The 25,488-nt window shown below is 37.3% G+C and overlaps 4 protein-coding genes across 4 annotated transcripts; 1 reads left to right on the forward strand and 3 right to left on the reverse strand.

The window, feature by feature from the left end:
• Positions 1–1,743: 1,743 nt before the first annotated feature.
• On the reverse strand, positions 1,744–2,397 carry LOC141833156 (21 kDa protein-like). Its single transcript, XM_074720542.1, has one exon. The coding sequence runs from the start codon at positions 2,395–2,397 to the stop codon at positions 1,768–1,770; it is 630 nt and encodes a 209-aa protein (XP_074576643.1). The 3' UTR covers positions 1,744–1,767.
• A 705-nt stretch (positions 2,398–3,102) lies between these two features.
• Positions 3,103–7,649, forward strand: LOC141833157 (ADP-ribosylation factor-like protein 8a). Its single transcript, XM_074720543.1, has 6 exons — positions 3,103–3,292; positions 3,929–4,010; positions 4,108–4,140; positions 4,229–4,350; positions 6,990–7,151; positions 7,249–7,649. The coding sequence occupies exons 1-6, from the start codon at positions 3,255–3,257 to the stop codon at positions 7,364–7,366; spliced, it is 555 nt and encodes a 184-aa protein (XP_074576644.1). The 5' UTR covers positions 3,103–3,254; the 3' UTR covers positions 7,367–7,649.
• Positions 7,650–8,483: 834 nt separating this feature from the next.
• LOC141833155 (UPF0496 protein 1-like) lies at positions 8,484–10,301 on the reverse strand. Its single transcript, XM_074720541.1, has one exon. It carries the CDS (start codon positions 9,808–9,810, stop codon positions 8,656–8,658), a length of 1,155 nt encoding a protein of 384 aa, XP_074576642.1. The 5' UTR covers positions 9,811–10,301; the 3' UTR covers positions 8,484–8,655.
• A 530-nt stretch (positions 10,302–10,831) lies between these two features.
• On the reverse strand, positions 10,832–20,652 carry LOC141833403 (dnaJ protein ERDJ2-like; the record flags this gene model as incomplete). The annotated part of the gene is given in 10 exon segments (XM_074720833.1): positions 10,832–11,977; positions 13,408–13,518; positions 15,100–15,186; positions 16,311–16,430; positions 16,605–16,782; positions 18,643–18,860; positions 18,991–19,097; positions 19,195–19,315; positions 20,298–20,393; positions 20,474–20,652. Coding segments are annotated over 10 exon segments (2,039 nt in total), but the record flags the coding sequence as incomplete, so codon positions are not given.
• Between the last annotated feature and the right edge of the window lie 4,836 nt (positions 20,653–25,488).

Raw genomic sequence — 25,488 nt, forward strand, 5'->3', positions numbered from 1 at the left:
TAAATTGAATTAATTAAAATAAAAAAATAATTTTTAAAATTTTAAATTAGTAAACTTATAAATTTTTAATTAATTATTAATTTTTTATAATATTTAAAAATTTTAATTATTTTAATTAATTCGGTCAAAAATCAAATTAATCGATATTTTATCGGTTCGATTTGTTTGATTTTTATTTGAAAATTACCTCTATAATTTTCAAATGAGAAAATCGAGATTTTCTAGCTAAATGATAAAATACAATCATATCTTAAGGTGCGGTTTAGAACTTAAAATCCTATATCAAATAGACAATTCATATAAGCTAAAAGATACATATATTTACATTAAAAAAATTGTCAAAAAAAATATTGTACGTCAAAATTGATTGTTAGAAGAGGAGAGTTAAAGATGACCTACATCACCTAACCATAGTCTTTATCATATTGATACACACGCACACAAAACTTTGTGGTGTCGCCTCCACATTATCTCTTGACGTTTGACATTTTTTATTCCCAATCGACGAATTATTAATCAATCATATGACAGCAATGTCCTTTTTTTTTAAAAAAAATATGTACGTTGATATGGCAAGCTGTCAAATATATATATATAATATTTAATTGTCTACATAAATTGTAGGTATAAGAATTATACGGTTGTTATTTTTATATATATATATATATATAGGATTGATATCCTGCGCGATGAGTTTACGTGACTCCTGCGCAACATCTGACGTGGCGAGGAGTTTCACTGTTCATCTCCGTGGACAGCGTGGCGCTAGCAAAAACCAAACTTTCATCCCGCGTTTTCCAAAATCCCAAAATTGCACGGCTAAATCTTCATCTGCTCCACGACGTCGGACGAAAATTGCGATTGGATCCCTACCTTCCCTAGCCGGTACCAGACGCCGCGAGAAGACGTCTGGTATCAATTGAGACGGTTGTTATTATATATATATATATATATATATATATATATATATATATATATATATATATATATTAATTGAGAATATATATATAAATATAATGCTCTCCACCGATTCATTGTAGGTGCAGCTGCGTTATCTATTTTCCGCTGCTATAATTTAATTATGTGCTCAGATTTATGTGGTCCCATGAAGTGGTCCTTTCATCCCGTATATATTCCCGCCAAGAATGCAATTGTACGTACATGTGTACGCTTGTAGCTTTATTGACCATTCAAGCTGGAATATAATTATCGGGTGATATATATGCTTGAAAAAATAATAATATTTCAACCGATTTTTGTAGACGCAAATTAGTTTCTGTTTTGAAAGCTGCAAGGGTATGGCGATGAGATAATGCACGCCCTCGCCAGCTACATGCTCCTATACGCCTGCCTTACATAACGATTTCTCTTCTCTGCAGTGATCCATGCGATCGAGATTTTGTGCATGTTCCGCGATGGCGGATTTCATCTTTTTGCAGAAGAAGAGATTTCACGCATGTTTAAATAATGACGTTCAAGTGTTAGTTAAAATATGGTAATCGCAATAATGTTGGGGTCTAAGTTGGGAAAACTTCGATTTATCCTGGGACCGATGAAAAACTTCCGACCACCCCCAGAGATGTGAGTTACTGGGATTTTTCATTTTTTTTTTAATCTGGATAGAAGCATATATGATTACTTCTAGTGTCTATGAAATATTTCATTATAACCAACTTAATTATGTTAATTAATGCCAATGCTAATTAACAACGGTACGTACAGCTGGTAGAAGTAATTAAGAGAGAGATTGGTTCGAGAGTTTAATAATTAGAAACCGAGCTTGTGGATGAGGGCCAGGGCGATGCTGGTGTGCTTCTCCACCTTCCTCACCCGGCGGTACACCTCGCCGGCCTTCGACCAGCAGTCGCCTCCCGTCGGCGCCGCCAGCTTCTCCATCTCGTCCGTGCACGTGTCCTCGTCCGTCAACGCCGCGCTCATCCACGTCATCGCGTTGGACACCCGCCACGCGACCTCCGGCCCCACCAGGTTCTCCACCCCTCGCAGCGCCTCCGCCGCCTGCCCCGTCAACTCCGCCGCGTCGCCCAGCAGGTCAGCGCAGTCGTGCAGGGCCGCGCGCAGACGGGGCCCCGCTGCAGGGCCGGTGCTCGCCAGCGCGCCCGAGAGGCCACTGGAGACTGAGCGCACCCGGACGAAGGTGACGTCGGAGGCCACCTGGGAGAGTCGGGCGTCGCTCTGCTGGACCACGGAGGCGTACCCGACGAGGGAAGTGAAGCAGAGGCTAGGGTACAAGGTGCCGTTGCAGGACTGGCGGATGAATTCCGTGGTGTTCAGGACGCCGGCGGCAGGAGTCTGGGAGCTTAATGTGGCGGCCTCGCCGTCGCCGGCGAGGAGGAGGAAAAGGAAGGTGGGAAAAAGAAGGTTGGGATGAGACGCCATGCCAATAGAGAAGTTAAACGACGTTAGCGATGCAGATGAGCAGTGTGTGGAATCGAGGTTGATGTGGTGTACATATAAAACAAACCGTGCATGTGTCACGTGCTCTACAAATATATGGATCAAAACACGTGTAAATAATTTCGCTTAAAGGTTTTACTTTTACCCATAATCCCAAATTATCTAGTAAATTATAATTTTTTAGGATATCATTACTTCGTCAAAACAAACATATATAAGGTCATCTGCAACGTATATTCATCGCACGTTCAAGGGCATCTAATATTAATAAAAAAATGACAGGTAGGCCAGGCAAGGGCTGGCCCACCCACTGCAACATTAACACGTTTAATATTTTGAACGCGTTCATGTGGCTGCCATTGCCACATGGGCATGTATTTTTTAATATTTTTTTTAGTGTTATTAACGAATCATTAATTTTGCAGATGCCCAAAGACTTAAGAGAGAAGAGTGTTCTAAATACTCTTTAATAGCCATCTAGAGAGTTCCTAGGTCTTAAAATTTATTTTTTAAAAAAAAAATGAGGGATATATTTATTTTTTAAAAAAATATTAATTGTTGAGGAGGATCCAATTTTGGAATACTTACAATATTAAGGACCAATTTGGGAAATGGTGAATGATCCTAATTTTAACCACTGATACTTGATAGTTATTGGCGACGGCGAATAATAAAAGGAAGTTCTGCCTGCTTTCTATTATTGGGCAGATTAGGAAGGGTTAAACCGAGGGCGGAGAGGGCGTCGCCGAGAAGAAGAAACAGCAGGGGGCGACGCCGACGACTCCCTTCGGATCCCGTCGATCTTTTCTCAGTCTTTTTTCTGAGATCCGTCCCGCGCCATGGGGTTGTGGGAAGCTTTCCTCAATTGGCTCCGAAGGTGAGGTTCGCCAATCTGGTTTTGATCTATTTCGTCTGATTCGTGTGTCGATCCGATCGCACCGTTTTATACTATCTCCATGAACTGTGTTATTTGTTTTCCCTTGTTCTGCTTTTGTAACTTGTAGAAATGGATTATAAGGTGGTACGATAAGGGGTTGCTTTTTGGAATGCTTGAAAAAAAGGGTAAACTTCCACTGTTGATGTTGAATCTGTGAGTCGTGATTTTTGAGCTACCTCTGGCCGCAAGGATGTGCCTGGGAGCACGATTGATCATTTGGCACGGCTTCGTGCCGGCGGATAGATGCCGTTCTAATTGGGAGGGATGTCAAGCGTGAGTTTAGTGGAGGGCGTTGTATTATGACCTTTAGACTTCTCTATTTGAAGGCATCAAATATTGGGACTTTTAAGCATTCGTACGTTTATAAAGCCTGGTTCGTGGAACCAACAATTACTCAGTCTAGTGGTGAGCGAGCTTTCAGGACTTCTGGACAAAGTTTGGGAGTCCAGATCCATAGATGACACTATTAGTAGGGGGTTCAACCTTATCACTTCCGCCCCGACAGGAAATACACCTCATGATCAAGGCGAAAGCATGGTTTGTGGAAAACACTTAACATATTCTTTTCTAATGCAGCCTATTCTTCAAGCAAGAGATGGAGCTATCCTTAATTGGTCTTCAGAATGCTGGGAAAACTTCACTTGTAAATGTGATTGCGGTATGCCAACTTTCTGCAATTCTGCTGTGGCACTTATTCACGTTTCTTTTTAAATGCAAACACTCTTCTAGATTAATCATATTTATTTTCTTCTTAGACTGGTGGATACAGTGAAGATATGATTCCAACAGTGAGTAATCTCTTTTTGTATTGAATTTCAGGTTTACTTTCCCAATTTATCTTTATTGCTAATATTGTTTTGTTGGATGAATTCACAGGTAGGATTCAATATGAGAAAGGTGACAAAGGGAAATGTCACAATAAAACTGTGGGACCTCGGAGGCCAGCCTAGGTTTCGCAGTATGTGGGAGAGATATTGTCGTGCGGTTTCAGCCATTGTGTATGCCTTTTTCTTCTTTATTGGTTTCTTGCTTAGATCATTTTGTCTGTTCTTTCATCTGATCTCTATCATGGCTTATGTCAATTTGCTCTTCTGAATTTGTAATTTTGTGTGTTTATTTAGAACCAAAGTTAAATAAAAATTTCATTTGTAGATAACCAAATTATTAAGGTAATTAGTCTGATCATAGTTCAAGATGATCCCTTATCGCCCATTTGGATAGAAAATTTGGGGAGCAGGAGAAAGGAATGAGTGAGAAAACCAACAAGAGAACAGCATATGTCAATCACACTTATGGTTTAGAAAATTTTTTTCCATTATATGATGAAGCAGTATAACAATCAAATAGTTACTTATCATTTTCTTGTTCTCATCATTTCCATTTGTGTTTTAGAGGAAAAGATTTGTGGGTTTGGGTAAACAAGGGAGCCATGAATTCTATTTTTTTTTCTTTCTCATCTCATAAAGTAGTGCTGTACATTTTTAGTGATATTTCTAATCTGATGGGCCTCAGGAATTTAGGAGCACTCAATTACCTTTGGTGAAGAATCACCCCTTTTCGATCATTAGTCTATACATTCATTAATATGTAGAAATAGAGCAATGCTTGAGAACACAGAATTGATATCTTTGAGGATGCTCCATATCCATCTCCTTAAAGAGTGGTGTGCCACCTTGGTCCCCAATGACCAAGTGTTGTTGATGCAGCATAGAAAATTACAACACAAAAAATAAAATCCAAATTCATCGAGGAAAATATCATAAACTGAAATGAATATGATCCCAACCTCTTCTTATAAACTCATAATACGACCAATTATTCATAAAATAATAAATGTAGTTTATCCCAGAATATATTTTCTAAAAAAAACTCTGAACATGTTTAACAATTCTCTAACAAACTTTTCCTTAAAATCTAAACAACATTAAAATCCTTAGTTGGCATCCTAAGTCTTCTGCATTTATCAAAGTATTTAGGTTGAAAAGTGAAAATGTAACCCATAAAAGCTCAATTTGTTTTTAGGGATAGCCCATTGCTCTTTGGTCCATTGGAAATCCAATAGATATGCCGCCCTTGAAGCTGAGGCCATGATTCAGGACCTAGACCTGCAGAAACCTCATAAGTTGTCTACAATTTGGGACAACCTAGGCTGCTTTAATTTGTCAATGAACCTGCTCTTGTTTGTGGCCAACAATCTGTCAAAATGACCTCTCTGTAGTGCCACTGAATCAAATGGTTTAATGCTTATCATAAGCATCTCAAAGCTATCCAAATTACCTTAATCTATTTGTCACCTGTGTTTTTTTTTTTGTTTTTTGCAACTGACCATGTTTTTTCTAGATCAATGCTCTTGCTATGTTCAATCCAAGAACAAACCAAATAAGCCTATGGCTCAATTCTCAGCTTTGAAGGTATTTCTAGCTTAAGTGTGTAGTTGTGTGTTCTGGGCCTTCTGGCCTGTTTGGCAACTTAAAGAAAGGAAAGAATCTAACTGCAGATTGCCATTCTGATTTCTTTAATGTTACTTCACGTCCTTCAATAATTTCAAATATACTGTTTTATTCATTCAATGTTGTCAAACAAGAACTTTAAAAATTTTTATTTCATGATCACATTCCATATTCCGAAATGAAAAAACACTCAAATAAAGCCTCTATAGTTTATAAATACTCAAACAAGGTTGCTTTTTCTTAAAATTCCCTAATAAAGCATCATGAAAAATATATATATCCTCAATTCTATATTTTGATCAAAGTATTGTTGTATTGTACTTGAACAACATTTTAATGAAAACATTGCTGTAGAAAGATCATGTACAACGTATTAGTTGAAACATTGTTAATGACATTTTAGATTTGACATCCCAATGTAGTTCACATGGTGAGTTGTAGGCTAATAAAGAATCTTTTTAAGCTTAAATGAGTGATCTATTGATAACGTGCTTAAACATTTTGGGCTAGTGATTGAACATAAGTTAATAGGACAAATTTTTAATCTAAGGGGGATTAAGAATTGGTATCATACTTGGCCTAATCTTTAGGCAGGTGAAGTGATGGAAATGGTTACCCTCATGTTGGTGCAACTATCATTGGATCTCACATGCCATTAAACACTTTGGGTATTGATGGAGATGTCAATCCTTAAGTAGGGGTAATTGTAAAATTCCAATTTAGTTATATATGGTGAGTTGTGAGCTAATGATTTTTTTTTTTAAACCTTAGAATAGTAAGCTATTATTAACTTGGGTGGGTTTAAGTTTTTTAGGATGGTGGTGTTAGGTTTGATAAGATGATAGGTTAGCTCTCTCATATAAGCAGATGTAACCGAATTGCGACATTAGACATTTTAATTTTTTATTATGGTCTCAATAGTTTGTTGGATGTTCTTAGGGCTTTTCCCATCCAAAATAATAGATTTCATGAAATAAAATGCTTGCAATTCAGGTTTGAGAACTCTAGTAATTTGACAATGAAATGTGCAGTGTAGAACACCATCCTCCAACTCATTGTCCAATAATTGTCCTTCTGAGAGTATCGTATCTCTAGATTAGTACAGATGTGTTTTAATAACACCATTTTCTGATGTACCAATTGCATGACTAGAACCTATCTTTATTGGAATTTCATCTTTACTGCAGGTATGTTGTAGATGCAGCTGATCCGGATAATTTGTCTATTTCAAAAGGTGAACTTCATGATCTTTTAAGCAAGGCATCACTGAGTGGGATCCCACTGTTGGTCCTCGGAAACAAAATTGATAAACCAGAAGCTCTGACAGAGCAGAGTTTAACAGATGCCATGTAAGAAGCCCCAAACTCTTTTACATGGCAAATAACTATGGCCGATTTCTTCTTATGATGCTATTGTCACTGTCATGCTAACCATTGGTTGCTTCAGGGGGCTTAAATCCATCACCGATAGGGAAGTTTGTTGCTACATGATCTCATGCAAGAACTCAACCAATATAGACTCTGTCATAGATTGGCTCGTCAAACATTCAAGGTCCAAAAACTGAGGATTTAGCCTAACCCTTCACAGCTCCAAGTGGCTGATCGTTTTCATTGGATTTCTTGGCTGTTTTTATGGTTCTTCATGATGATTTCCCCGTATGGCTGGCTAGGTGTTATGCTGATCTACTTTTAAGTGTGAGCGGGTTTGTCTCTCGTTACATTCTCATCTGATTTGGGTAACCTTTGGTTCTTGTGCAAATTTCAGTTTGTACTTGATGTATATTTGCCATTGTCGATAGTCTTGTTGAACCGCTAATGTGAATGAATGTCTACGGCTGTTCGTGAGCATTCCTTTTTTTGTTTTTGACGGTTGCAGAATGCAAAGATCGAACGTGAACAGGAAAACTAAAGCAGTGATATTTTTACTAAAGCGAGCGAAACCTCGCCTTCGATCATGGCCATGATCCGTTTCTGTCCATATAATCGTTTCCATTTGTTTGGTCAAAATGTTATCCATGATGAGTATGCAGACACATAGGTTTAATTATATATGATCATGGCTGTTGAGGACACTGAGTACAATTATCAAATTCTCGAGTTAAAAGCAGTCGAGGGAGAGACAGTTAGTAGTTGAATTGTTGTACAAACTATTGAAGTGCAAATTATTGTGCAGAGCAATTGAAGCAATATGGAGAGATTCTGATACTTTGGCATGCAGGCGATCGACTTACTGACGACATGAGCAGCGGCAACGTGCTGGAAAGAGAGTTATCGCTGAAGGTGATCGACAAGATCTCCTCGCGCGAAGCCAGCGCCAACATCCACATCAAATGTGGCATCTTCCCCCTTCTTGTCCGCGACCTTTTCCATTTCGACACTAACCAACTCCCGTGAGCCTCAAAGAAACCTCCGCCGCGATCCTAACCAACTCCCGTGAGTCTCCTCGATCGGGACTCTCGACGCATGCAGAGGACCGCACACTGGTCTCTGACCTCGTGCTCTGTTAGTGTTTGGCTCGATCTTCTGGTGGTATTGATGAACCAGACAACCTTTTTCAAATTTCTTGAAGAGATTAATTAGAAATTGATCCGTGGATATTTAATTAATTACATTTAGTTTTAAAGGCCAGACTAAATAGTTTATGACCCAACCCAACATAACATTTACTAGAATCTTATTAAATTGACTATAATCACAACCAATTATGTAGGCTACTCTTACATGAAGTATCAAAAGCAAATATAAACTATGTGAACAAAGTTCATAAGGATAATGAAAGGAATAAATGAATCTCGATATTGGGCTTCACTCGACTTACCAAGAGGCTTCCTTTATTCATTAAAAATATTCAGATTCATGAGGTGTTGATAATTTTCTGCAGCAAAACAGTTCTGGCCCTCATAATATCGCTGCTGCACTTGTCTGCATGCTGAGCCAAATTCTCAACGCTCTTCGTAAACACCTCCATCTTTTCCCTTATCTTCTCCATCACAATTTTCATTGCTTCCACATCCCTGATGGCGAAGTCCATGGAACTCAGCAACGATGCCATCTGGATCTCCAATTGATCTATCAAACAATGGATGTTATCCATGTCTCTGATTGAGATGTAGGTGCCTACTTGCATCGACAGAAGCACCTCCTTCTGCCCCTTCAAAGCATTCTGGTAGTCCTTGAGCAGCGAATCGATCCACTTCCCCATCGACCCAATTGGGATGGCTGCAGCTGCGGCCACAGCTGCTGCAACAGGCGGGGCGGCAATGGCAGCGGCAACTACCGCGCAGATCAAGAATGTGGCCAATGTGGCCGCGAAGATGATGCTCGAGACTTTCCTCCAGGCCTTGATGGATTTGAGCTTCTTGTCAAGCTTCTTCTTTCTCATCTGCATTTTGTCGAGCATCTGGAGCTGCAGCTGGTGGATGGACTGGAAAGCTTTGAAGAACTCTTCCGTGAAGGGATCGCCGGCCGCCTTGAAGCGCCTCAGCTCCTTCAGAGTCCGAGAGTACCTCGCATTGTCGTCCTTGTGGTCCTCCTCCTCCTCCTCCTCCTCGGCGAAGCGCTGCAGCGCGACTTGGATGATGAGCTGGTTGTCGCGAGCTTTAGTGAGGCACTTTTCGAGGGTAGTGCAGAAGTCGAGGGTTTGGAGGCTGTTCTCGAAGTAATCCTCGACGAGGTCGAAGAGCTCGGTGTTCTTCCACACATCGCGCTTGCAGTCGAGGATGACCTTGACCACCTCCTGGTTCATCTCGAGGAGGCAGCCTGTGATCTCCCTGAGGGAATCGAGAGAGAGGGAACGGACCTGGACGCCGTCGGCGAGGGTGGAGATGGCGCGACTGGTGCGCTGCTGGAGCGTGGAGTCGAAGGTCTCCAGCTCGGGATCGAGGCGGCAGGCCTCCTCGTAAGACATCAGCTCCGCCAGACACGGGAGGTGCGCGTGGCCATCTCCTCCGCCGGCGCCGGCATCTGCGACAGCTCGGTTGTGCCGCCTCGCGCTGTGTTGAGCCCCCATCTAAGGATCAGCGAAAAAAGATGTAAACAATTTGAGATTTTTACCGCTGAAAACGATGGAAAACCCCAATTCCAAAGGCGAAGAGCGAATGGATCGAAGAAATGAAACAACAACCAGAATTAGAAACTTGACGATGGAAGGTAGGTTGTCCTCAGTAGGGCTCGATGACAGAAAAATGGAAACTTGACGGAGCATGAAGCGATCAAAAAAATGGTGAAGAGAAGGAAGCGGAGCAATGTGCGAAAGATGAATGTGTTTCTCAGGCAGATGGCTTGCACGCATGAGAAACGAGGAGTAGCGAGACGAGTAGGGCGGCCAAATGGAGATGGACGCAACGGAAACGATGAAGATTGAAGAGTAAAGAGAAGCGTTTGGGTTTGGGAAAGGGTTTGGGGAGGAGAAGGAGAAGGAGAAGGAGAAGAGAAGGATGGTAACGTAGTTCGGTGAAGGAGGCGACAGTGACGTCCGACGAAAGGCAACCTTTCCATCTAAATGGCAGCTGGCTGCTGCTTCCAACTAAAAACGAGTCATATGCAACATTCTTCTTATCATAGATCTTGTCTTTGATAAAGCCAAATAATTTCGATATGATATGCCTTGTCTTTATGATAATAATTCTAAATTTATTGAATTTTTTTTTAAGGTTTACATTTCTAAACTTGATATATAAAAATTTGCTGATCATATTACAAAATCAAAGACTTTACATTTATATAATTGCACGATGCGCGGATAATCGATGTAAAATTCATAAGCAAGTAGAGATAGTGCACTTGTAATGAGTGGATTGTTTTTTTCTGTAACCACAAAAAAACTAAAAATAAAACATACTCAGATGACGTTCAATGTCCCCTATATTTATTTGTAAAGAAAATAGCTGCCTGACTCTTAGCAAGAACAGGATACGCTTTAAAAAAATACATAATTTTAAAAAATAATGATAATCTTTGGTCTTAGGACAGTGTTCAGTCGTCTACTATTGATTTCACCTGTTTTAATGTATGTAATTGGTAAGCATATCAAAAATAAACAATGCGCCACCACCGAGATCAGCACTTAGAATTCGTAAGGTTCGCTCCCATACACCAATCACTAACATAAAACCTGTGAACATCAAAATTGCCCAGAAGCATTGGCATTTGGCAATCCCGTTTAATTTACTGACTCGATTCAATTGCCTTGTGCTCCAGTTTAACATGGACTTCCACAAGGTTTTTGAGTGCTAGACGCATAGTTAACAGCATGATTATTATCAAAATGTGTATGAAAAGTGACCTGGAGAGCATTAGTGTTTGAAAATTCAGGCAGAGAATGTGTTCGACCTTGGAAAGGTGAATATGATTCTTCAGTCATCATCACTGCCTGAAGCTTCCGGGCTTGACTCTTCTTTCTTATTGGCAACACCATTTGCCTTCTTTCCTTTCTTATCTTTCTCATCATCATCGTCGCTGTACTCGCTCTCGTAATCATCATACTCTTCTTCTTCCTCTTCTTCTTCTTCTTCAATCCCTTCATCTGCTGTTGGTCCTTCCTCCACAACATGACCCCGTGTACCAGCTCGACTTCGCTTCAAAATTTTCAATTTTATACTAGTCTTTCTATCACACCCTAGCCATGTATCAGACAAACAGAAACAGGTCAGATTGTAGCTTCCTTCAGAAGGAGCCTGAAACTTGCTCATCACGAGTCTCGACCCATTCTTCACCTTCTCAACAGCTTCTCTCACTGCCACATTGATTTCCTTCACACTCGCACCCAGACTCTCCCTTGTTTCTTGAATTGCCTTTGATGCCCCAGAAATAGCAGTAGCCTCATCCATGAAGTTCACCTTTTGTGATATCCAAACATCATTTGAGACTGGATCAGCAAGCAACAACCAAAAGTTCTCCTCCTTGTGGAAAGGGTAATAGGGAGCATGAGGAAGGGCACCTATCAAGCCATTAGCACGTTTAAGAGTTACCCAAGCATACATCGTAACAATGTCACCCTCTTGTATGCCTTCTTCCCCTTCAGTCTCACAAGTAATATCCACTTCAATAGATGGAATCATTTCGAGCACATACTCAACATCGCGTGCTTCAAGAGCAGAAAGTCCAGCAACCTGAGTCAGCAGCTCCACCCGATCATTAATAGTCATGTCTCGTAGTTCTTGGAAAGTCCGCACTTTCTGCAAACCATGTTTAAATGTAAAATTTTTGATGTACAATACAGTGTAGCAAATGCAAGTAAGTTCTTCACTAGTACATAACGGATGTCTTTACAAGTTGATAGCCTAAAAAGTAGCAGGATCAAGCATTCAAATTGTAACCAAGCACCAGAAATAGCAGATAGTGTACCAAACAGAGTTCTACTTGTTTGGTGTCAAACATTTCTGTAGTTCGAAAAGCATAGTTCATGGAACCATACTTAAGAATTGGTGGAAGGTAAATTAATAAACATCAAATGCATGCCTGTGTTATATGTCGAAACATTTTAGAGGGTTTACCAAATAGATAAGCAGTCACTCAATTTTCAATAAAAGGCATAATAGTTCTGAACTTGGTGGTTGTGACTAAGCAAAAACCTATGAGTTAACTCAAAGCTGGGAATTATCCACGTGTAGCAAGTAATAACAAGGCCTGGACAAAACCTGATCTTTTATTTGACAAATGAACTAGTACAACTTTGGATTGTTTTTTAAGTAGATGATATTCAATAAAAATTTAATACGACACTTTGAAGCCCTACCATTTATCCAGTATGCTCTTTGGTTTCAGGTAAACCTGAAATGTAGGAGAAAAGTATCTCTTCCTCCAAGAATAGAATTATAGAACAAGGCTTTAAATCATGATTTCAGTACCAATATTGGCCCCAGCCCGAAATAACATTATTTCAATGTTGACTCATATTGACATAAGAAATGAGCCGGCATTAATCTGATTCTGCTGATCATCACCTTTCATATATTGTAAATTTAATATATTTCCATAGTCATAATCACTTGGTTCTCCCATCAACTACATTCTCAAAAACAAGATGCCAACCTATATAATTTGCCTTAATAAGACTTTACACTATCAGAATTTCATATTACTTTACCCTGTCAAATTGCCACAATTGATCAGAATTTCATATTACTTTACACTACCAGATGCCAACCACGTCAGGATTTCAAAACGAAGTCTCAAATCTAAAAGATGTCACAATTGATCTTGTTGAAACTGCATAAAGATTACCAATGAAAAGAGTATCTTAATTTTATGATTAGTGTCAATAAATTTATGTTTATTTAATTATTTGCTTTGCAACTTAGTGATGTGGCCTTTTCAATTTGCTTGAATATTGATTTAAATAAATTGCTTGAAAATTCTCACTGTGATGTTCCATCTTCAAAGGGATTAGTACTGAATTTGAAATGTGTGATTATGGTCATGTTGGTTAAACCAATTTAATTGAAAAGAAGGAAACAATTTTCTCATATCATTTAAATATCCTCCCATGATTAATTATGCAAGAATGTGGGAAAAAAACATATACTCACTGTACCAATACAGTGAAGAAAAAGCTTATTTGTTTCAGAAAAGGTCATTCATTATTCACCGACAGACAGATAATTACCTTTCGGGCAATTTTTTTGACAGTGGACTCACTAAAATATGGAAGTTGCAAAAATGGCGCAAGGCCTTCAGGGTATCCTCCAGTTGCTTTCCGCGCACTTAGAGGCACAGCCTGTTTAACATATAAAAACATATTAGGAAGATAACACTGAGTAAATGAAAGAAAGCTGAGCAAGGAGTTGCCAGCACATAAGATTTTTTAATGGCAAAATTGATTAAAGTACTACAATGATAAAAGTGACATAACGAACTGAAGTTAGGTAATGGGTAGTTGCCAAGACTAAAGATCTTCCAACAAACTAGAAACTAAATTGAGAGAAGGGCCATCAAGTTGAAATGAAGGTCATGAATCCATAGTGTCAGTATAGCTAGACAAACCTAAAGTGTGCATTTAGATATAGCAGCACAAAAGCTGTTTTAACAATAGAAACTGATTAAATTACTACAATGATAAAAGTGGCATAAAATCTGAAGTTAGGAAAGAGGTAGTTGCTAGTACATTAGATCTTCTAAAAGCTATAAAATGAGAAGAGTGCCATCAAGGTGAACTGTGGGTAATGGATCCATAGTCTCAGTATAGATAATCAAACCTAAAGTGATTGCACTCTAGGTATCTTAGAAGTTAAATTGTTAACTATGCAACTATGGAACTTGGATTGTTCCATCACATAATGCCTATTTGATCTGAAGATTCTTGTCTGTAAATGGATTTATAAGGTCCTTTCCCCTAGTTTGTTACTTACCAAAGGAAAGAGAACAATAACAAAGCATCAAGAGCACCGGGCATTTTAGGGATTAACAGTTCCTCCTACCATTACACCAGTCATTCCTTTTGATCAGTCTCCTCTGGATCGCAGAATTGAGCACCAATTCACATTTACTAGAGGCATAAAGTCACGTCTTTGATTCCAGTGCCAAAGCACCGAAAGGTCGTGATAGACTAAAGAAGATGCTACATATTATACCCCTCATTATGCTTGCAGCCATGTAGGCATAATAATACATGAAGAAAACTGGAGAGACAAATGGAGATGAGTCAAGACCATTCCAGAAGACTATGACTGAGCAAGGCAGAGTTCAAAACAGTTGCCAAAGATTGGAGTCTATGCTGAAGATATACGAAAGTCCAGTTAACCTCCCTTCACTAGCATGGAATTTTTTCTTCCATGGGTTTGAAAAATCAATTAGAATGAAAACACTTTTCATTCAGAACCTCAGAAAAGCAACAGAAAAATTAAAACTTGAAAATGATCAAAATTGATCTTCCTACAGAACAAGCAAATAAGGCAAATAAAAGGTCAATTAGACTACAAGTAACTAAATAACCTAGAGATTTTTCATCAAAAATAACTATGCCATCAAGGTAGACATTATCTTGAGACTAAAATTATATTCTGATATTAATCGCTGCATGCAATAACCAATTACTTAAATTTCTTAAATGATGGCTCATTTCTGCCACAAGTGAGGTAGGCCTTTGTGTGTGTGTGTGTGTGTGTGTGTGTGTGTGTGTTTCAAAAATAAACGCACAAGTGCACACAAATAATTTGTAAAGAAACACAATTAAAATTTCACTATTTGTTATAAGATTTCCTCAAATTTGAAATTATCCAGTAGCACGAGATTATGAATACAATAAAATGAGTAACTCAATAATAATAAAATGAGTAACTCAATAATACTACTTACACACCTGGATGATGCATTGTGAAAGCTCAACAATTCCAATTGCTGGCCTCAGCCATCCATGTCCATGGGGGTTACGTGGCATTACAGCAATCTGTGAATGTGAAGAATGCATTATAGCACTTGAAAGTTATTATTTTATAGTGATCTTATGATAATAAATGGGAAAGATGCATTTTGAATTATTTGAAGTATGTCAAAGAAAAATCATACATGAGCTACCACACACGTTGGAAGAACTCAAGCATTTTTTGATAATATTTTTATTTTGTAAAGTAAATGTCATAGTAATCAACTAACATATAAGTTTCTATATTGCAGCATACAAAAGAATACTTATCATAATATCACATTATTGCAACTATCACTAGGATTTGCATACATAATAAGCAAATATTTGTGTGTCAACTTTTTTTTAATCACTAAATTAGTAACCTAAGAATAAGCAGAAAAGAATGCAATAATATTCCTGCTGTGTCAAAATAATGTTTTTGCTCTTCTTTACATAGTCCTAGTTTATTTTGAATTTACTTTGATTTAGTAGACATGTACCTCATCTGCCCATGACACAAGTACATGCACTTCTTACACAGATGTAACTATAACCAAAGAACAAACAAAAACATTATGGTCATATGACTAAATAAACAATAAAATGCAATCGTAACATACTAACAGTGTCCAGCCTGTTCACACAATTGGACCTGCATCCCTTTTGCATGTAAGCCATTGACTTAGACCTTGGACATGACCTAGCAGAAGGAAGGGGATGGTAGGGAATTTTTGAAATGTTCCAGCACATGACTTGTATGTAGTGGCTGGCAGACATCCTTCTTTACTGTCAACAGGCTCTTACAAGCCATATAAAGCTTCCAAATGCAGCTTTTCATGCCACATTATTGTCATAAATACATCACATTATTCTCATAAATATAGACCACGACAAAGACAAAAAAAATTATTTAAGTTCAATTATGTTAAAGGCAGTGTTTGAAGAAAACACTACACAAAGTTAACAGCCCACCTTCTCTTATTTTAACCAATGGAAAAGGCAAATAAAACAGAGAAGGAAAGGGAAAAAAAACCTAATTTGAACAAAATGAACTAAATTTAAGTAAAATACACAGTCATATTGACAAACCCAAGTAATTAATCAAGTAAAATCTTCCCCTAAAACATGAATTTAAATACTCATTCATAAGTGAAAAGATTTATCACCTTCACCAGTTCTTCAAGGAGGCGAGGTGCAAGCTCAAGCATTTGTTTGTAATCATTCAATAGAGATGAAGATAACATGGTTGATTCACGAGTTAAGTGAGCTTGAATCAGTAATTCCATCTAAAATCAGTGAGGACAAACAAATATATATCAGAAAAGTTTGATTTATATGACATAGTTGTTTGACCTGGCATATATATTTGTTTGACAAACAAATATATATCAGAGACACTATCCTATACCAAGGCATGTATAAAATTAAAGACATCAAAGATATAAGAACACATAAGCTACCTTAACAAGGGATGGATGTTGCTTCCAAAACTTTGCTTGCTCAGTCTTGATGTTTTTAAGGTCAAGATTCAGTTCGCTTCTAACAGCAAGAAACAGTTTCTGAAGTGGTTCATCATCACTTCTGCGAACCGGAATTTCCAAATACTCAGCAGCCTTGATGAAGACATCTATAACCTTGCTGTAGATCCCAAGATAGTCAGCTTACAAAAATGTTAGTAAAATAGTAAACAAGTAACATATATGGAAAATGATGGAAGTTCAAAACAAACACAAGTGAAGATCGAAGAATGAAAAATGAGTAGTTACTGAATTATCTGCCAGTTAATCAGATGGTATTAAGTCTTCGTTTTGCTGAATTGGTGAATTCAAACTACATTTACCAAATGCGAACAAGATAGGAAAATAGATATTTATTTTCCATTTTCCATCAGTCTGTATTGCTGATGAAGCCAGCTAGTAACTCCACAAGCTTGCACTAAGTATTTATTTTGTTTTGTAGTTAAATCTGCTTATGCTTACTTTAAAATTTGGAAATAAACATGAGATTTTTTTTGAAAATTAGCAGTCAAACATGAGATATTGTTTTGAGTTCTCTAGTCATTTCATGAAGAATATTTTCATCTTGCACTCTTGGGCCTGGTTAGTCATTTGAAAAATATTGAATCGAATCTACATTTCTAAGTTTTATTTGCATTTCTTGTCAATTTTCTGATTGATTAGAGCCAGAAGATAATCATAGAAACAAATAGGTGAGTGAATGTCCATAAGTTTGGATAGAAAGTAAACTAATAATAATGCGAGTTACACTTTTGAGTAAGGCAAATCAGTTACTAAGATATTATCTAATTCCACCTATCATTTACTTAAATTGATACATTTGTTAACTTATAAAATTTGGTGACATTGGGAGGAGTAGTTAAGCCCAAACTACTGCTATCTAGTAAGTCAGTTAGTAAGATGGTATTTGGTCTCTGTTGGTCATTTTAGTTGAATACATTGATTATTGATCTCATGAAATTTAGTTGAATACATTGAGTTGACGAGGAGGAATCAACCTGGACTAATTGTTGAAAATGGATTCCATCCTAAAAATCAATCTACCTGATCACACAAATTTGAAAAGCTTCTGTAGTGGAAATCTGTGTTATTATATATCATATCTAAGGCGTTGCAAGTTGCAACAAGATCTAAGATAGAAAACTTGCATAGATGTACTTATATTTAGGATGAGAAGAAACAAGAACCCAGCATATGCCACACAAGGATACTAACCTGGATCTCTTAACTTCAGCAAAAAATTCTTTTTCATTTTCCATTGTTTAACCATTTAAGCCCAACTATGGTTTTTGTGCATGAATAGATATTTCATAATGCAACATTTATATTTATCGCACTAACCTGCTCTGATCTACTTCAATCTCATCATCAAGCCGTAGTAATTTATTGGAGGACAGTTTCCTCCATGAATTTTGTGCAAAGATAAATTGATAGTAACATTCAGATCTTTTCAGTCATTTTTAATTAGGCTAACAAGAATTCTCTATCACTCTACCCTTTATGCCTTCATCTTTAATCCATTATACATGTCTAATTACAGAAGGCTGCATCATCTACCCATTTTATTTCTTAATATATTGGAGCTATACCGACTTTCTCTCAAATGGTAACATTTTTTTAAAATTTTTTCTAGTAACCCCACAATCCATTTAGCATTCTTGTCCATGAATTAGCCAGCCTACTTCAACTTAAGGAGCCATATTCTCATTTAAAACATTATTCCCTCTTAGTGTAAACCCAACTTTTCTCAGCGTCAATCGTACTACAGCAGTTGACCCATCTTTTGCTCATTGTTCAAAACCCAATTTGAAACAAACTTAACGTACAAACTTATTATTCCAAAACTTCACATGTAAAATGAAACTCCAGCTGGTCACCTCAACACAAGCATTCAAAGTCAGTAAATGTTCAGATCAATATATTTATTGATGCTTAATAGAAAATAATGGAACATACGAGTTTACCAATTCACAGTGTATACCTTGGAGCCAAAGAAGGTTTCATGAAATAGTAGTAGGTGGACAAAGTTTGATGCATAACATAATTGCCAGTATATTTTGACGACCTTGAGAGATATATAACTGCTATCAATAAAGGCAACAGTATACAAACTCCAACAATGCTAAGCAATAGTACACCACCAGAAGCCCCATCAAAATTGAGTAAGAACTGAGGTAGAGCAATCCCCATTTGAAGACCCTATAATTAGCAACGCAGTTTTTGAGATTGTTCTTAAATGAGCAAAAGAACCTAAATCGTGTGACCATGGAAACTAACATAACCAAGCATGTACAAACTAGAATACATTATCAGCAAGTAGTAAAGGTACCTGTCTTCCATCTGGGTGGCCATATTTCTCAAAATTTTCACGAGAAATAGGATCAGTCAATGCTTGGTATGCCTTGGATATGAAATCCACAAAATATTTATGAGCCTCTGAAACAGCAGCATGGGTTTGAATCAGAAAACATGCTGACAAATTTCTTATTTAAAAAATAGCATGAACCAGCATGCAAACAAGAAGACCTTCTACCTGGATCAGGATTTTTATCTGGATGATACAGAATTGACAACCTTCGGTATGCTTTCTTTATTTCTGAATCAGAAGCTCCAGGCTCTAATCCCAGAATGCTAAATGGTTCAAATGGTTGAATCTGAAAAGCAGTTTAAATACAGAATCAACACCATAAAAGAGAATTCAATCTAAACTGTAAATCACTTAAGGATGTGCAGCTTAGTCCTAAACAAAATAATTGACAATTGTACTACAAATTATCCATTACATCAAAAATACTCCTCAAAAGGATAGTTGTATAAAATGACAGGATGTCAAAATAAAGCTTATATTGATGTAGATTATGTTGGATTTCTTAGTGATCACCCATTTCAATGCCAAGTCCAGAGACATGGCTGTTGTGCAAGTGAGATAATGCGGGTAGTCTTCATTGGAGGAATTTAGCATCAATTTTTCAAGCCAAAATTTTTTGACAATATTCAGCAACTTACATAGAAAGCAATTCTGTCTTTCAAGCACATTATACATTAGAATGTCGCTCATTAGTAATGCAGTTCTCTCAAAGAAAATTGCATCTCATAGCTCCTGCTAACTTACTTTCCCTATGTATACAAAGGAGGTTTTACAAAATAAGAACTGAGTTCAAATATTTTCATCTATTTATCATGACAAGAAAAATCCTAACACAATGCACGTGAAAAAAGGATCACAAAAGATGGCAATCGAACAATAGTCATATACCAAGAAAAATCTACCTAGATATTAGTTGAAAAGAAACACACAAAAGGCTGAAGCAACCCAATCATCATACGTGAGAAAACAAGAGAAAGAGAATGCCAAATGTCATTGCCGAACCATGGGTTATTAAATGCTATGTTCATATACAGCACAAAAACTATAATTTATGTGATTAGTAGTGCATCATAGGTAAATGATATCCTTCAAACTTGATGACATAAAAATTGGAAAGTTATATAGCTCATAACTACCGAGAAAGAATTACAATAAGTAAAGAAGTTGCATCATCATCAAAATCAAACTAACTTCCATTAGCTATGGGACAATGATTTTGCTAGAAGTAAAAGTAAAAGTAAACCAGCAAAATATTCAACGTCATATACCTCGCGGCTTATATGTTTGATGTAATAAACCAGGATCACCATGACAACCCAAAGCAGCAAAAGTGTCAAATTGCTACAAGTTGAAAAGTTTGATATCTGCAGAATAACACAAAACAACATTATGTCAAAAAGCAAAGCAAATTTCTGAGTAGAACCAACATGGAAGAGGCTCATACACGCTTGAAAATGGATTTTTGGTACTTCCCCGAATGGGAACATACATTGCACTGGCAATGAATAGTCTTTGTTTTCTTTGTAAAAGCACGACACAGCCTGAGGATTGTATAAGGCACTATAGGTATTGCCATGATAGTAAGTATAAAGATTGGAAACAAAGAGCTGTTCTCCTCAGACGCTGCCATGGAAGCCTTATTACAACTAGAAGCTCAAATGATTGATATCTGTCAGCGACAAGTTTCGGTCAGTTTTCCTGAATATGTTAAGCAGCTTAACAAGTATCTTACCATCATAGATAATATAGTATCTGAACCACATCATAAGAAAATACAATGCGAGAAAGGTTATAGTCCATAGATAATATAGTATCTGAACCACATCATAAGAAAATACAATGCGAGAAAGGTTATAGTCCACAAATTTATTCACACTCAACAATGTGGCACAAAATCCAGAATGAATCTCTCACTACCTCACCATAGTGGGAAAATCAGTGTAAAAAATTTCAAATCTTCATTGTTTCAGCAATTTAAATCACAAAAAAAATAACGTAAGCATGTGCTTTGTTTCTTTATCTCCCAGTACATATAACGTGTCACTCAGTAGAAAATATGTTTATTTAGAAGGGAAAAAACTAAGCACATAAAACCAAACATTTGTGAGTTCTGAATTGCAAAATTACAAATTCAATAGTACTGTATAACGCACTTTGTTGGCAAATTTAGCCACTGACTTGACAAAGCAACCAACTTTATTTACTAGGTACTCAATAATTCTAGGTGCCCCTATCTAGCAAATGCCTGCAATTCTGAAGCAACAACAAGAATTATAAGTTAGCAAAATGGCAAGTGGCATTCGGATGCAACACAATAAAAAAACGCCAATAACAAACAAGAGTGATAGTGCATTATTAATTGACATTCCAAACAAACTAGAAATTGGCCTTGATTAACTAATATAGACCAACTATATAACATACAACTCATGTGTAACAAGATACAAAGAATGACTCGCCTTGCCTTGTGTATTTGTCCACCTGAAAATCAATAGATTGATAACCGCATAACAAGAACAACAATAATGCGCTAACCTGCCTTTCTCTAGTTCCTTAACTGATAACCACTAAAACAATGAATAAATTCCAAAAAAAACACTAGAGTCGCATAGATGTCCAACTTACATTGTCAACAAATATTCATTTATTTGACCAAATTTCAATCCACTTGCCTAATCAAGTAACAATCCCTCTACCTAGTAGGCAACCTGAAAGGGGAAAAAATTCAATGGATAGAGGCACTATCTAACCAATGGGCAAACAGAGAGAATTTGTTATCTATCACATTATTGAAAAATAGTTGTTGACCATGTATCTTAAGAGAGTCAAAGTATAAGTGCCACCTTTGTGCACACATGATTAGCATCTCAATGACTTTTGATCCTCAAGCCTAAACTATTTCACAAGTTCACATTCTATCGTCTCAATGACTTCTGGTCCTCATTATTCTGTTTACATTCCAACTTAAGAATGAGATGCATCATTTCCAACATACTACACTATCATGTTATTATCTAACTTGCATAATAGGCACAAATGATCAGTGTCAAAGGATACGTACAAATGCGAACTGAACCTACTCTGCCTGTTATGAAACTCCTCTCTAAGACCCTTTGACACTCTCCGCCACTTTGGCTGGACTCTGCAGTCACCATCATCCTAACTGCAGGACACAGCCACAAACCATCGGAGGCCGCAAATCCCGACCTCACAGCTTAGCAACAGCCTTGGCATCGACACCAGCCGTGTTTTAATGTATCGGAGAAATCAAAACACGGGCAACACCTAGATCTCAACTGGTCATGCAACATGGTCACTCAAATCACAGCATAATACAGGATTAAAACTGCAATCCAAAAGTAGCCTCCCAGATTTGAAGCGAACATTTGAAAGTGGAAAAACACAAATATCGCAGAACGTTTAGTTTAGAACCCTTATCTTCCCACCAATCATCCAAACAAAAGAACCCCCGTCAAATGATCGCGCGAACATAGATCACAGGAAGACGAATTTCAACAGCAACAGAGGGGACAACGATTTAGCCATAGATCTGTAATAGAAAAAACTCCCTACCCGCGTACTCCGCCTGACGAAACCCACCCTACTCCAGCGCCAAAAGCACAGAATCCCTCCCTTTGGATGCCACCCAAGAGCCAATACCTACGATCGGTTCTCTCTTCCCCTCAACTTGCTTTCTGGATGAGATCTGAGCAGCAAGCAGCAGATCCGAGAAGCTAGCGGCGCTCCTGCACTTCCCTTTCTTCGATCCTCTCCGCGCGAACAGCCAACAGCAGGTAGCCTGGCTTCTTCTAGTGCGGTGGAAAGGGGGCGCCCCCTATATCTACTGTGCGTTTCGCATAGGAAAACTCTGAATTTTGCTCAAATCGACGTGGATGAAACCTCCTCAAGCCACACTGCTGTTTCTCCACACACACAGATTTTTTTTTTTTTACTAAGATTGAAAATAACCTGATTCATGTCCGTCGTAGAAGTTCCTAATGACTCATTTGTTTTATAATCACATTATACTTTTTTTCTTCTGCAACGAAACACAATTATGACACGAATGATATTCCTTGCATTTTATATTATCTTGGTGGTAGGACATTGAGAAATCATGGCGTAGCATTTTAATAAAACATATTAAAAGGGGTCCTAAGTTTATATAGTGACAAGGAAAATTGTCGATGCTACTGGTTAACTAATTTTTTTAAGGTAAAAAATAAAAAGATATTTTTTTATATCGAATCGTGAAAGAGGCATTATATATTAATTTTTTATTAAAAAGATATCTCATTCATATAAATATCATCACTTATCAAAAATTATAATTAATCGGACCGATTGTAACGGTTACAAAATCATAATTATTATAATATAAAAAAATAATTTAAAACTAAAATAATTTAGAATCTTTGAAAAGAATTTAAATGATATTTTTTTAAATTTAAAATTTGACTGTTATATATTTCATCATTAATTAATTGTAGATCTTTAAATGATCTTCGATTTAATATATTATGCATCCCGTATTTCAATCCGAGTTACAAATTATGACATCTTAAAATTTTAAATTTAACATTCACATTGTAATAGCTATGAAACCGTAACTGTTATAATTATATAGTAGTTATGGTTTCGTAGTTGCTACAACTAAAATATTACACAATTATAACAACCACAATTTCACAGTTGGTATAACGTAAATATTAAATTAAAAACTTTGAGATATCATAATTTTTGACTCAAATTGAATTACGAGATACATAATATATTAAATCGAATATCATTTAGAGATCTACAATTTATTATGGGATGAGATACGTAACAATTCAAATTTTTTAATTCATGAATTCTATCATGGTATCAGAGCGAGGTTAAATATTTGCTCGTAGGGTTATGTTTCGGTTTACCTTCACCGCTTCCGCATCTGAATGGTTAGATCTGCCCTAAATATTTTTATTTTGTTTGAGATTGGATATTGCTTTTGATTGCCTTGATCGTTTGTTAGTTTGGGATTTGAGATTGTTACTTGTTATTTTGGATTGTTCTGTTCAAAATTGTTTACAATGACTGGAGGTGACGATTCGTTGCAATCTATTGGTGTCCGTTTAGATGGAAAAAATTATTCGTATTGGAATTATGTGATGACTAATTTTCTGAAGGGCAAAGGAGTTTGGGAATATGTTTCTGGAAAAATCAAATGCCCTGTAGTTGGTGTTGAAAAATTTGATGAATTGTTTCGTATTTGGGATACAAATAATTCAAAGATTATCACTTGGATCAACAACTCTGTTGAACACAGAATTGGTGTTCAATTGGCAAAGTTTAAAACTGCAAAAGAAATTTGGGATTATTTGTCAAAATTATTTGTGCAAAATAACTTTGCTGTCAAGTATCAATTACAATCTGAAATCCGTGCATTAGTGCAAAATGACTTGAGTATTCAGGATTTTTTCTGTGCAATGACTACTCTTTGGGATCGGTTAGCATTGACAGAATCTGTTGAATTACAAACATGTGATGCTTATATTAAATGTAGAGATGAGGATCGCCTTGTTCAACTACTTATGGGTCTTCGTCCAGAATTTGAAAATTGTCGCTCAGGTCTCTTGCACCGTAAACCTCTACCATCTGTTGAAGATGTAATAAATGAACTCATGGCTGAAGAAACTTGTTTGAAGACTCTAAAAGGGGTGCATAATATGTCTACTTCGGTTTTGGCAGCCTCTCCGTCTGCACCGATCATAGCAGCTCCTGCACACCAGTATAAAACATCTGTCACAGGAAACTGTAATTATTGTAAGAAACCAGGGCACTGGAAGAATCAATGCCCTGAGCTTCGGAAAGAATCGACTAGGAAGCTTCCAGGGCACGGACGGAAGTCTCCACAACAATATCAAGGCGGGCAACAAAAAATGTATTTTGAGGGTCCATCTCAAAATATTTATCCATCTACTCCGGCAGCTTTTGTGCCCTCCTCAAATCACTCAGCTTCAGCTTCAGAGTTTTCTGTGAATACTGGTACCAATTCTATTGTCGACCAATTTCAGAAGTTCCTCGCCTTTCAGCAATTTCAAAAGGACCCTCATAATTATGCTCTTTCTGCTCCTTCCAGCTCATCTCCGTCTATTGGGTCAGGTATCCCTTCATCTCCTTGGATTTTAGATTCTGGAGCTGGTAATCACATGTCTCATGATTCTTCTTCTTTTACATATATGTCTCCTGATCCTCCATCTATTTCTGTTATGACTGCGGATGGTACACAAATGTCATTGAAAGGAACTGGCTCTATCCAAACACCCTCTTTATCTTTACCTGATGTTTACTTTATCCCCAAATTACAAATGAACCTTGTTTCTGTTGGTCAATTATGTGACTCAGGGTGTTTTGTTGGTCTTCTTCCAAATTCTTGTTATGTGCAGGATCTAAAATCCAAGAGAGTGATTGGGACAGGGC

Source organism: Curcuma longa, chromosome 8, assembly GCF_044706935.1.
Source record: "Curcuma longa cultivar G26 ecotype Majalengka, Jawa Barat chromosome 8, ITB_CL_G26_1.1, whole genome shotgun sequence".
Taxonomy (NCBI): domain Eukaryota; kingdom Viridiplantae; phylum Streptophyta; class Magnoliopsida; order Zingiberales; family Zingiberaceae; genus Curcuma; species Curcuma longa.

Coding starts and splice junctions, on each gene's coding strand:
- LOC141833156 (XM_074720542.1), bottom strand. CDS start 2,397: ATGGCGTCTCATCCCAACCTTCTTTTTCCCACCTTCCTTTTCCTCCTC.
- LOC141833157 (XM_074720543.1), top strand. CDS start 3,255: ATGGGGTTGTGGGAAGCTTTCCTCAATTGGCTCCGAAG. Junction 4,141..4,228: donor GTGAAGATATGATTCCAACA/GTGAGTAATCTC, acceptor ATGAATTCACAG/GTAGGATTCAATATGAGAAA. Junction 7,152..7,248: donor CAGAGTTTAACAGATGCCAT/GTAAGAAGCCCC, acceptor TGGTTGCTTCAG/GGGGCTTAAATCCATCACCG.
- LOC141833155 (XM_074720541.1), bottom strand. CDS start 9,810: ATGGGGGCTCAACACAGCGCGAGGCGGCACAACCGAGCTGTCGCAGAT.